The sequence below is a fragment of the Harpia harpyja genome, chromosome 21 (genome assembly GCF_026419915.1).
Source record: "Harpia harpyja isolate bHarHar1 chromosome 21, bHarHar1 primary haplotype, whole genome shotgun sequence".
Taxonomy (NCBI): Eukaryota; Metazoa; Chordata; class Aves; order Accipitriformes; family Accipitridae; genus Harpia; species Harpia harpyja.
This window is the reverse complement of record NC_068960.1, coordinates 18629439-18641646: the sequence shown is the minus strand read 5'-3', so window position 1 is coordinate 18641646 and position 12208 is coordinate 18629439. Positions and strand designations below refer to the sequence as shown.

General features: G+C 62.0%; 1 protein-coding gene and 1 long non-coding RNA gene across 12 annotated transcripts in view; one reads left to right on the top strand and one right to left on the bottom strand.

The window, feature by feature from the left end:
• LOC128134958 (uncharacterized) overlaps positions 1–6100 on the top strand; it is a 32308-nt gene extending 26208 nt beyond the window's left edge. The window contains exon 4 of the long non-coding RNA XR_008232886.1: positions 5828–6100. This is a non-coding gene — a long non-coding RNA (uncharacterized LOC128134958). The remainder of the gene's footprint in view (positions 1–5827) is intronic.
• A 4077-nt stretch (positions 6101–10177) lies between these two features.
• CAPN15 (calpain 15) overlaps positions 10178–12208 on the bottom strand; it is a 61407-nt gene continuing 59376 nt past the window's right edge. For all 11 annotated transcript variants that reach the window (XM_052772455.1, XM_052772454.1, XM_052772451.1 and 8 more), the window contains one exon: positions 10178–12145. In XM_052772455.1, coding sequence (XP_052628415.1) covers positions 11968–12145 — 178 coding nt within the window. In that variant the 3' untranslated portion in view covers positions 10178–11967. The remainder of the gene's footprint in view (positions 12146–12208) is intronic.

Below are 12208 nucleotides of genomic sequence, written 5' to 3'. Positions count from 1 at the left end.
GGCGGCTGTCACATCGCATCAGCATCCCAGCCCCGGCGCGGTGACTCGATTAAGGTCTTCGCCGCAGAACCAGTTAAAGAGTCAGCGATTCACTCAACCGGCTGGGCAGAGCCAGGGGTGGCATGGGCACCGCCGGGCACAGGGACCTCCTAGGGATGGGGCGGAGGAAGAAAAATGGGGTTTAGGGTTTTTTCCTTTTGAAACACAAAAGGGAAAGCGTGTGGGAAAGTTCATCTTCCAGATAACCCCGTGAGGTGGTGCCGAGCCTGCGGCACCTCGGATCTCCTAAATTTTGCTTTGCCATGTGTATGCCCTGCAAAGCTGAGCCCTCGGGGCAGGGCTGGGGAAGGACGGCTCAGCCAGGGGCTGGATCCATTCCTCTCTCCATCACAGCCTCCAAGGGCATCCTGGGGAAGTTGCCAGTCTGGATTATTTTATTCAGCTGTTGCATCTTCCAGTGTTTCACCTGCAGTTGTCCCCTCTGCACCCCACCTCCCCACACCTGTGGGATGCTGCTGAGGCCAGAGAAAGTGCTCTGATGTGATGGGGGAACTGAGGCAGGGGCCAGATGCTTGAGCACACATGCTATCCAAAGTCATGGTGGATGGGTTTTAGGATGGTCATGAAGCTGTTGGCTTTGTTTGCACCAGAGGAGCCACAGAAGGAGCTGCTGTGGCAAGGGGGAGCACAGCCCATGGCTGGACACATGCTGCTGTGACAGTCTGGAAGGACTACACCAATTTGTGGCACCGTATCCCCATCCTACTCCCATCGCCCATGGTGAAGAGCAAGTAGTGCAAGATGCAGAGTGTGTGCCAAGGCCCTTCTCCCACCTTGCACCTAGGAGGCTTGGCTGGTGAAGATGCGGGAAAGAGGGGCTGTTCTGGTGATGAACCAACCTCCTCACCACTGGCAGCCATCTATACTGGGCTCGTGGTCCACCTCTGGTACAGAGACATGGAAGCAACATGGCCATTGGGATCATCCTTCCCTTCCTAAATGAAGGGACTGAAGAAGCTTGTGTTCATGTCATGCATAATCTGAGAAATGAAGACCCACTTTGACCCATGCCACGGGGAGGGCAACTCTTGGGTTGACGAAGACAAACCCGTCACTGCGCCAGCATGACATCTTTTAAGGTAATGAGAATCAGTCACACTGCAAGCTTTCTGGTCTATGCAATCCTGGAGAACACCAGCCTGGGTGCTTGTTACAGGGACATCACTGGTGGGGCACCGAGAGGCCTGAAGAGTCTCTGTTGTGTTTTGGAGGGGCCTGTAGGGTTGGATGGAGCAAGAGCTCCATCCTACTTTGTATGGACCTTGTGTTCCTGGGGCTGTCCAGACACAGAGCTACCCCCCTGCCAGCTCCTGCCTTGGAGGACAGTGCCCTTAGCTTGTGCCTTGTGCATGCCGGGGTGACTGCGTGTTCTTTGGGGCATGGTGCTGCTCCTCCCTGCATGGGACCAACTGCACCCTGACGGAGCCACAGCACACTTGGGATGGGAAGGGCCTCTGGGGTTGGTCTGGTCCACCCCGGCTTTTCTCCTAATCTGACCAAGCAGTAACTGGCCCCAGAGAGTCTCCTGGCAGCCAGGCATGGGAGCTGGCACAGGACCTCCCTGGGAGCATCCTGCTAAGGGGCACAGAGGTGTTCACACCCAGCTGCAACGCAGCTGGGGGGGTGACTGGTGGAGAAGTGGCACCCATGCCAAAGTGAGCAGCAAGGTGGCATGCATTGCCCAGGAGACACCTCCAGGGGAAGAGGGGTCTGCAGCTTGCTCCCCACCTCTGCTGCCTTCAGGCTGATGCCCCTGGTGCCAGGAAGGACCAAATCTGGGGACCCAGAACCCAAATTCCGCTCCCCATCATGCGTGGGGCTGGGGCAGGCTCTGCTTGCAGACCCGGTGCTGTGCTCAGCCCTCACTGCTGAGCAGCCGGCAGCCTGTGTGACAAGCTAGACCAGCATGGTGGATGGCAGTAATTATCGTGCCGCCCACAGCTGAAGGGGAGCATATGGTAAGGAAAAGGAAACTAACTTGTATTTTTCCGCACCCCCGGGCTCAGCCTTTCTGGGGCTGTCACAGTCGATTTGTGCTGCCTGAGCTGTTTCGCCCCAGCCGCCTCTGCAACCGGCAGCTCCCTCCCAGGCAGCGGTGAGGCTGGTGCTCGCTGCTCCTGCAGCCCCTTGTGCCGGGGAGGCCGGCCAGCAGCTCCGTGGGGTGCAACCAGCCACGGTCCTGCTCCCTGTCCCTGGTGGGACACGGCCAGCGTGGTGCTGGGGCGGTGTGTGGGGAGCTGGACCCTGCTGGGACAGGTGCCTGGGCCGGCGTGATGGATGTGTTTGCAGCCACATGGTTAAAAGGGCACCTTTGGGTGCGGAGGCCCTGAGGACCCCTGGCTGGAGCCTGACACCCACCCTGGCAGAGGGCTGGGGTTGGGGAGATCTCGCCCGCAGCCCTGGGGTTTCCATCAGGTCTGAGCTGTCTCTGCTTTCCAACCATGCCAGGCCCTCCTGCAGATGGGTTGCTCCCCACCAGAGCTCCCCTGCAGCCCCCAAAAGCTACCGCGAGTCCTGCGCAGAGCCCTCCTCGAGCCACTGCCCTGTGCCCCGGGCAGCAATTCCTCAGGGTCTCTCCATTGCACTGATACCCTGCCGTGATGTGGCATCTCGGGTGGCCTCAAGGAGACCTGGATCTGGCTGAGAGGGACAGCTGTTGTGTTAATCCAGAGCTCTCTCCCATTCATCTGTCCAAATACTCTTGCCAAAAGCAAGCTAGAAAATTGTAGATGTAGCAGGCAGCTTTCCTTGTTTTAAGCAGGGTGGATTTCGTGCCAGCTCACTACCAGTGGGGACTTTTCAGGTATGGGGAGAAGTGCAAGATCTCTATGAAGCTGCCAAGAGGCGCTGGGGTGGTTGCTGTGCCGTCTGGCATGGGCAGGTTCATGGCGAAGCTGGCCATGTCGGGAAAAGGAGGGTACTGATGCTGCAGCAGTTTCTTCGAAGGTCATGAGCCACTACATGTCGTGGTGTGGGGCTGTGCGAGTAACCACTCTGGGCATCCTCGCCAGTATAACCAGAGACCGGTTGCGTCTGCCAGCTGGGCACACAGTCATCCCTGGAAAGCCAACTTCCATTTCTTCATTCAGAAAGGGGAATTGGGAGTTCCCAGTTCCTTTCCAGACTTGATGCTGCTGCCAAGGGGCTCCTGGAAGAGGCTGGGCTGAGCCACTCTTTCTATGCAGTGTGGTATAAAACTGGTTTTCTCAACTGTTGCTTTTGGAGCCTGGTGTCTCAATCTTACCGGGCAACATCTCGGGGGTCCAGTCTGGGAACAGAATGGTTGAAGGTGGAATTGAATGTCAGGGGAGGTAAGGACCACTCAGTCTGGCTGGTTTGAGACCTTTGCAGGATGCCACAGCTCAAAACTCTTCAGGGTGCTGCCCTGATGTGAAACACCAGATCTGGTCACCCAGGCACCCTGTCTGACCCAAAAAGGGAGGATTTTGCAGGCGTCTGGTACATGCGGGTGGGTGCTGGCCACAGGACGCAACACCACCATCCAGGGTGGATGGGTGGGTTTATGTCTTTAGGAGTAAACTTGATGAGCAGGGAGAGCTCAACCCTCAAAAAAGCCCTCAGCAAACATCAGTAGAAAGAGGGGAAATGAGGAAAACATGGGGCTGCACGAGTGTGCTCTTGAGCTGCCCTTCCCACGGTGGTGGTCACTTTCCTGGGTTCATTTCCAGCCCCCAGCAGCTGTATGGCCAGGAGACCATGGCTGGAGAGACCATGGCTCCAGCAAGAGCGTGGTCAGGAGTTGGCCATGTTTGTCCAGCTCCGTCCTGGGCCAACTCGCTGCAGTCCCTCTCAGTCCCTGGACATCAGAGGAGGGTGGCACGAGCAGAGGCTGGTGGTTTTTAGCACACATCCCTCCATGGCCCAAAGAGCTGCTGACCTCCTGGGCATGGCGTGAGGTCCATCTGTCGTGTGAGCCTCTAGCCCGGGGACAGATTGCATGACATGGTCCTGAGCATTGCTCAATGCTGGGGCTGTGTCTCCTGGGCACGGCTGTCTCTGGACGCTCCCTTCCACTGCTGTGATGCCCAGCCGGTGCCTCCAGCCTCCCAGGCAGCGGTGCGTGTCATCCCCCCCCTTAACATCCCAATTACGCTGACAGAGATTTAAAAATGGGCTATGCAGCCCCTTGGTTCATCGATAAGCTGGGGTGGAGGGATGGTGTGCAGAGATAACATGAGCATCAATTAGGTTCTCTCTAATGGCAGGAGGAGGATGGGGCTGTTGCGGGGGGGGGGTGTCATCCTGCAAAGGCGGAGCTGGAGATCCAGGAGTGACCTGGCTTCAGGGAGGTGAAGGACACAGCTGTAGTGCAGGGGGGCCCTCTCTATGCCCATGTCTCCTCCTTGTGCCGGCTCACTCCTGCCATGCACCTCGGGTTTGCCTGCAGGACCCCAAAAGCATAACCCCCACCCCTGGGCTCTCTTCCCATGTCCTTACCTAGCACAGGAGGCTTTTTGGGGGGGGAAATGCATTTGGTTAAAAAAAAAACCCCAAACCCAAGCTCAACTCCTCCAGCCAGACATGACTAGACGGGAGCGGTGGGGTGGGCTAGGAAGGAGAAGACCCCTGGGAAGCCGCGGCTCGGTGCCTCCTCCCCCTGCGGGTCTCTGACCTCCCGTTTGCCTGTCAAGAGCAAGCTCCGCCACCAAAACACCCCCTGTCAAATTAGTGAGTCAGAAGACGTAAGAGAGACCACCGCTGCTAATTTGTACATTAACTGGTTCTGACAGAAATATTTCACAAGTGAAAAAACAGAAAATGTGCCTCAAGACAATGTGCAACTTCCGTACCAGCAAACTTCTGCTTAACTGTGCGGTGCCCGAGGAGGGGGGACCTCCCGCCCTGACGTGCCCCGGCGGGAGCACGGGGACGGTTTTAGCCCCAGGAGCTGCTCCTGGAGCGCATGGATCAGGCCCTGAGCTGGGGGCCGTGGGCAGGCAGCCACAGCCTCACCAAAATGGGGGGGGGGGGGTGGGACGGCAGAGCCCGGCACCACTCCCTGTCGGTGGGAGAGGGGCTGTCGGGGTGGAAGGGGCTCGGTGACAGCCCCCTCCTCACCCCAGGGACGGGCTCTTTGCAGCACCCCTCCATCACCCACCCCGCTTTCAGCAGCTCCCCGGGTCAGGGTCTGCTCCTTCTTGTCCCCCGCCCCAGGGTATGACCTGCTGGGGCTGTCCCCATCATGCCCACGTGCCGTGGGACATGGAGCCGTGGGCCATGGGCTCCAGCTGGGAAAAGCCGCCGGTGGAGGCAGCTGCCAGTGCAGGCAGGTCTCAGCAGTGCCCAACCCAGCCCCACTGTGCCCCAATGGAGAGCACCAGGGTGCTGAGCCCTCCTCAGCACCCACGGGAACACCCCTGAGCCATCCCGTCCTGCTGCCCCACGCTGCCATCTCCTTGTCACAGCAAGCATGTGGCGATGGCGACTGTGGCCAAGAGCTGGTGGCCAAGCCCCTCTGCCGAGCCCCCGGGTAGCAGGACCCCATCCAAGATGCACCGAGAGCAAGCGGCGGGGATGCCGCGTGGCCCCTCACCGTGGCCTCTTGCCCTGCCCTGCCCTGTCCTCCCCTGCATGGGTGCTGGCCAGGGCTGGCACCGGTGTGTGCCGGGGCACGGGTGGGAGCAGGCGCGGGGCTGAGCCGGGTCCTCGGGCCAGCAGCATCGAGCACATGATCTGTTGTGGCAGCTTCCCTGCAGCCTGGAGCCAGCCCCGAGCGAGCACTGATGATGGCTTTAATTGCTTTCAGATTCGATAGCCCAACCCGTGACAGCCTGGGCGACGTGGCTGCCGCAGCCCCAGCTGTGCCAGCCGGCCCCGGCCCCCGGTGCAGCCACTTGCCCACCCGCCTTCGGATGGAGAGGTCGGGCAGGAGGACGAGAGGAGCCGCTCTGGATCACAGCTTTCCTTTTCATCCTGGCAAAGTCTTCTCCATGGCCTGCCCATGCTCATGGTCCAGATGGGGCGAGTGCCTGTGTCATCTCCTGAACTTCGTCCCTGGGGAAACCCAGCTGGGGGACAGCACAGTTGTCATCCCCCAGGATGCCATTGCAGCCCTGCTATGAAGCCACCTGGCCATGTGCCACCGTGACCCCCCCAGGTGAGGACCCCACAGCAGCTCCCCCCACTCAGCTCTGCCGTACTCCCATTCGAGGTGGGGGGGGAGACATTGGAGGGCTCCCCTCACCCATCAGAGCTGGGAACGTGGGGGGGGGTGGTCCATGATGCAGCAGGGGCCCAGGTTGGCCCTCTGTGGTGGCTGCTTGCCCCCCCTCCGCCCCCCGCTGCCTGCATGGCCATGTCGGGGGGCCGGGGGGCTGTCCCCAGGGCAGTGGGGGGGTGCCCAGGGCTGACCCAGACCTCAGGGGGTTCTCCCCCACCTGAAGGTCCAACTGGCCCCAAGCATCAGGTCCTCACCCTGCTGGGTGGTGGCTGTGTGGGGAGCTGGGGATCTCCAAGGTGGGGGGGGCAAAGGATTGCTCGGCACCCACAGTGGCACCCGTGGGGGGAGCAAAGGGCTGCTCAGCACCCACAGTGGCACCTGTGGGCTGGCCCTGATCCCCTGGTGCCTGCACCTACATCCTCCTTCTCCCCCCCCGCCCCACTGCCAGACTCCGAGCTGCCTCCCCCGGCTCCAGCCCAGACCAAGTCAGCGCAGGCAGCTGCCGGCGATCTCTCTAATGGCTCCCTGCCTGCCAGGCAGCGGGGCGTGCTCGAGGGGAGCAGGATGAGCACCCCGGCACCCAGAGCTCGCCCCTGCAAACATGGAGTCCCACCCTGAGCCACCATCCTGGCACATGGTGACGGTGCCGGCCGGGCCATTCGTCCTTGCTGAGTGGGACTGGCCAGGAGCCCTGGCCCCAGCAGCACCCGCTCCCTCTGGGGGGGCTGCCAGGGTGGGCATGGGGTTTCCTTGCTGGCAGCCCCCCCAAAACTCCATCCTGGGGTCCGCAAGTTGAGCAGCAGCAGGCAGCCGCTGCCGCATGCGAAGGTGACGGCTCCTCCATTGCTCGCCAGCTCCTGGCAGAGCATCCGACTCAGCCGAGGATGAGGAGGGGGCCGGGGGGGGTGGATGGGGGGGTGCAGAGCCTCCTGCTTAGCTGAGCTGGGGCCGTTACTCACATCCCCGATCCATTATTGCGGGCAGTGCCGGCGGGCAGTCCGGGGCAGGGACTGCATTATTGACGAAGGGGAAGGCAGACCCCAGCGCAGGCAGCAGCGGTGCAGGCAGGGCCCCCTCCCGCAGCACTCGGCCCCGGGCAAAGCACTTTGCCTGCGCCGCAGAGCCGCAGAGCAGGCAGGCCTGGCCGCGGGCAGCCGGCCTGGCAGCCGCAGCCACTGCAGAGCATTTCGGCAGCGGCCTGTTCCTGCGGCTGCAAAACATCCTCCTTGCCCGGGATGATGCTGGGCTCAGGGCACCCATGAGCGCACCCTGGGGAGGGTGGCACGGGTGGGCAGCGATGCCCTTGCAAATCTTGCTCTGGCACCGGCGCTGCAGCTCTGCCCCCCTCCAGCCCGACGCAGCGCTGGTGCTGCTCTTTTTTAAGCCTCCTTCTGTCTCTAGGCGGAGATTTGTGGCGTAAAATGCACAATATGTTCTATCTGCCCTGTGGGAGCCATAAAATATTCACCAGCAGCTCCCATTATAGTCAGAGTGAATCACGGAGAGCGCTCGAGCCCTTGCTCCCCGACATGCCCCCTCCCCATGCAGCCCCGGCGCAGCCACGGGGCACCGGCAGTGCCGGTGCCAGGGCCTGACGAGCGGCCAGCACCCTCCTGGATCCCGCAGCAAGGACCCACGTTTCCACCTCTGGCCCTGGGAGACACCCACAGGCTTGGCGGGTCAAGGGGTGGTGAGCGCGCCGATGGGACATGGGACGGCAAATGCCTTCGCCTGCCCGAGCATCCTCATGGCTGCCCAGGGACGAGCAGCATCAACCCTGCACGTGGAGGGGACCAGAGCAATGGGCAGCAGGAGCGGCAGGCAGCATGGTGGGCTCACGTGCCCACAGCAGCTTGCCCCACCAAGCATGACCTGGCATCCCCGGGGGTGACTTGTGCCGTCACTTGGCTTTTTGTAGCCACAGCCCCTTGATTGGGGTCTTACAGCCGTGTCAGGGTCTGGCAGGACAGCTCCTGCCTGCTTGCTGCCTTCGTTGCCACACACGTGCTCCAGCCTTTCTGCTGTTCATACGGGTGGGTACAACAGCACTCTCCCTCCATCTCCCCCCCGTCCTGCTGTCCGTTCTTCTGTCCTTCCTTCCCTTCTGACCCACGGCTCTCACTGTCCATCCCTACCTCCCCCTTCAGACCTCAGGCTTAAGACGTGACAGGGTCAAGGGATGACAAATTTACTGACGAAGCAACACAGTGCTCCGAAGCTGATGTGTCAAATACAATTTTATCTTTTGACACACAATTATATGTAATTATAAAGCAGTTAATGCTGGTTCAACCCTTGTGAATCACACACAATTATAATTTGATTTCACCTCCATCCCTTCCATGGCCACACCACTGCTCTCAGCCCAGTCGGTGACCCTGGGGGTGTCCTGAGCGCTCCCCGCAGCATCCCAGTGGCTCAGGGTCACGGGCAGCATCGCTGCCATCCATGCACCTGCGCCTGGGAGATGCTGTCCCCTCCACGCACCAGCCCACCCGGTGCCCGAGTGTCCCCAGCTGCACCGGGTGCTGCCTTGCCGAGCGCCCAGCATGGCAGGATTTGCCCTCGGCACGTTGGCTGGGCTCGCCGAGACGTGGCCCTGGAGAGCCGTGGCCCGTGGGGAAGGCAGGAGGCGGTTGCCCGCCTGGGCTGGCCACGCAGCCACCATCATGACAAGGGCCACCACCAGGCCACTGGGCTGAGAAGTCCAAGTGCGTCCTTGGCATTGAGCAGCACAGAGCCGGGTTGGGGGAGGGGAACCCCATTCACGCGTGGGGGCACCCCCGTGGTGGCAATGGGCAGCGGTTTTAGCCCCACAACTCACCCCCCATCCCCGGGAGGGACCGGGCAGGGCCCACGCAGGCAAGCCTGCCCGCAGAGGCGAGGGCAAGGGGCTGCGCGCCGTGAGGGTTAAACCCTGCCTCTGCCGACATGTTTCTTCTCCCTGAACAGACTGAGGGGAGAGGAGGGGAGCGTGGCAGTGCCCTCCCCGCCAAAATTAACTCTCCATCTGTTTCTCCCCGGCTGAGGCTGATGGCTTGTGACAGGGCCTCCTGAATGCAAAGATGTTTCGCCCGGAAAAATCTATTACAAGTTGCTGTAAGAAAGACCGAAATCCTCTCCTTCTGTCTCTCCCTACTGGTCTCAAGGTGCCCACCCCGGGCGAGAGCGGGCTGGCACGCAGCCGGCCGCCTCCGCTCAGCCGGAAAGCTCTCCCCAGCGCCAGCCTGCCTCGCCCCCGGCCCAAACGGGGAGGCGGGAGGGAGGATGGGTGCTGCCCTGGGTGGGGGTGAGGATGGAGAAGCTGCTCCTTCGTCCCCAACCCGAGCACGGTGTCGGTGATGCACCGAGCGTGGCCCTGGCGCCGTCACACCTCTCGGCCATCCCGGAGCCCGTCGTGATGCGGATGGGGAAACTGAGGCAGGAGGTGCCCTGTCCACCGGCTGGTGCTCGACCCTGGCCAGGACCTGGAGTCTCACGCCGGCCCCGGTACCCAGCCAAGCTCCGGACGCCCCCGGGGAGCCGGAGCCGCTGCCCCGGCCGGGCGGCAGCAGCGGGCAGGCAGCGGCTGCCCTCTCCCGGCCGCAACGCAGCCCTGCTCGGCCCCGGGAGAGGGCAGCTGCCGCTCGGTTTACAGGAGTTTCTGGACTTTGCTTTATTTTCGCCCCTTCCCGCACCCCTGCGCGGCCCTTCCCGGCCCCCCGCGCCCCGAAGCGCAGCTAAAGAAACCTGAAACTCAAATTCAGCCTTTTTTTGTGCTCAGCTCTACTTTCAGGGCACCAAGGGATGCCCACCACTCCATAGAAATGGCTTCAACTCTTTGCTTGCACCCCAAAATCTTACAGCCGAGTGCCGGCCGGCACCCCTTCCCCACCGTCCTGTCCCCCCGTCCCCCCCCCCCCGGTGCCACAGCCCAGCACAGCAAAACCAGGCAGCTTCAGTAAAAAACAAAACTTTATTTGGTCCATCAGAACCTGAGTTTGAAAACCACCCATGGATAATTCATATCATACAGGGATTACGGATCTGATTTACAATTGATAAAATATCCTATGTTTCTTAAGAGCTGGACAGTATTTACAGGGTTAAAAATATTCACAGCTCAGAAAGACAGAGAGAGGAAAAAAAAAGTGAAGGACAAATCATCCCGAGGAGGAAGGAGCAGGGAAGAGAAAACAGATCAACAAACAAAAATACGGACAGAGCTTGGCTCAGCAGCCCCGGCTGGGGGGGCCGGGAAGGTGTCAGGGCAGCCCACCCCCCCCCGCCCACCCCGTGGGGACACAGAGGGACACGCTGGGCAAACCCCACACCCCACAACTCCCCCTGCCCAGCCTGGCACAGGGTTTGGGGCGCAGGCTGCCCTCCAGCATGGTCCCTGCCAGAACAGGGCCCAGCATCTCCCACCCCACCCCACCCCTGAGCTGCAGGTCTACACAGCTTGGGAAGGAGAGGGTAACACTGGGGGACCCCCAAAACACACACACACACGTACACACACATACACACGCACGCCCGCACCAAGCCGGAGAGCCATGACACCCTGAAACCGTGGGGGTCAGTCCCCGCCACGGAGCACCCGCTGGGGCCAGCGGCACCCTGAGGCTCTTGCAAGCCTTCACCTTGTGCTCACTACCTTCCACAGGACTTGGCCTCTGAAGGATGGGGGTCTCTGCTTCCCCCCACAAAATCAGGCCCCCCACCCCCGGCACATGGCAACATGGTAAAGCCGAACCCCGGGTCCGTACCTGCTGCCCTTCACCCCTCACCTCCACAGGGCACGGGGAGGGGGGAGGCCCCCACAGGGCAGTGCCCGGGGGGGCTGAGCCCAGCTCGGGACGCATGGCTTCTCTCCAGGCACTGCTTTCAGCGGCCGCCTTTGCATAGTAACACTTGTGTGATGAGTTGAGGGGGGGGTCTCTGACCATCACCCCGTGGCCCCGCTCCCCGCCCCAGAGCAGCGGTGGAGGAGGGCGCCTCTGCATTTCACCCCGAGGTGCGGTGAAAACCCCGCAGTGGCAGCTTTCCAAAACAACCCAGCACCCTCTCCTCCCCAGACCCGGCACCTGGGACAGGCAAGGTGGATGGGGGTCTAGGCACTGCAGCAGATCCTTGCCACGAGCAGCCAGCACGGGTGGCACCATGGCAGTGACCCCGGCACCCCCCGACCCAGCTACAGTACCTCGGTGCCATGTTGGTCCTGGCAGCAGACGATGAGGGGAACAAGACAGTGGGAAGGGCCAGGGACAGACGGAGGGTCATACAGACGGACAGACGTCAGAGGTATATTCTTTTTTTTTTGCAGCGCCAGGGCCCTGGCGCTGCGGGAGGGGGCAGAGTCCTGAGCGTGGTGCCTGGGAAGGGCCTTGACAGCAACCTCCAGCCCCCCCCCCATCTCCCGCAGCCCCCTGCTGCATGCCCGGGGCAGGCCGAGGGCACCGGGCCCCAGCACAGGTATGGGGCAGGTGGGATCCTGAGATGGCCCCGTGCCCCCAGCCGCTCCTCATAAAGCGCGTGGGGGGCCGGCGGTGCCAGGGCGGGGGGCAGTGGGCAGAGCTGGTCCTGGCCCTGAGAGTTCGCCCCGGCCCTGTGTTGCAGGGCAAAGTGCTGGGTGTGATGCTCCGGCTCCGTCCCACGGCTCAGCGCTGACAGCTCGGGGGGCGACCCCAGGCCAGAGACTCGGTGAAAATAACAGGGGAGCGGAGCGGGGAGGGGGAGGCGCTTTGTCATAGGGGCCGGGGGCCATGGAGCCCGGCGACCTCGGGCGTCAGCAGCGGGTTGTGTGTGCCCTTCGTCGACATCCAGTCATTGAGGAAGGCCTGGGTGGCTTTGCGGTGCGCCAGGCGGTGGGTGATGGAGAAGCCGGCGTTACCCTCCAGCTGGGAGAGGATCACCAACACCTGCCTGCGAAGAGAGGGACCGGCTCAGGGCCAGGCAGCTGCCTCTGCCTCGGCAATCCCATCCCCT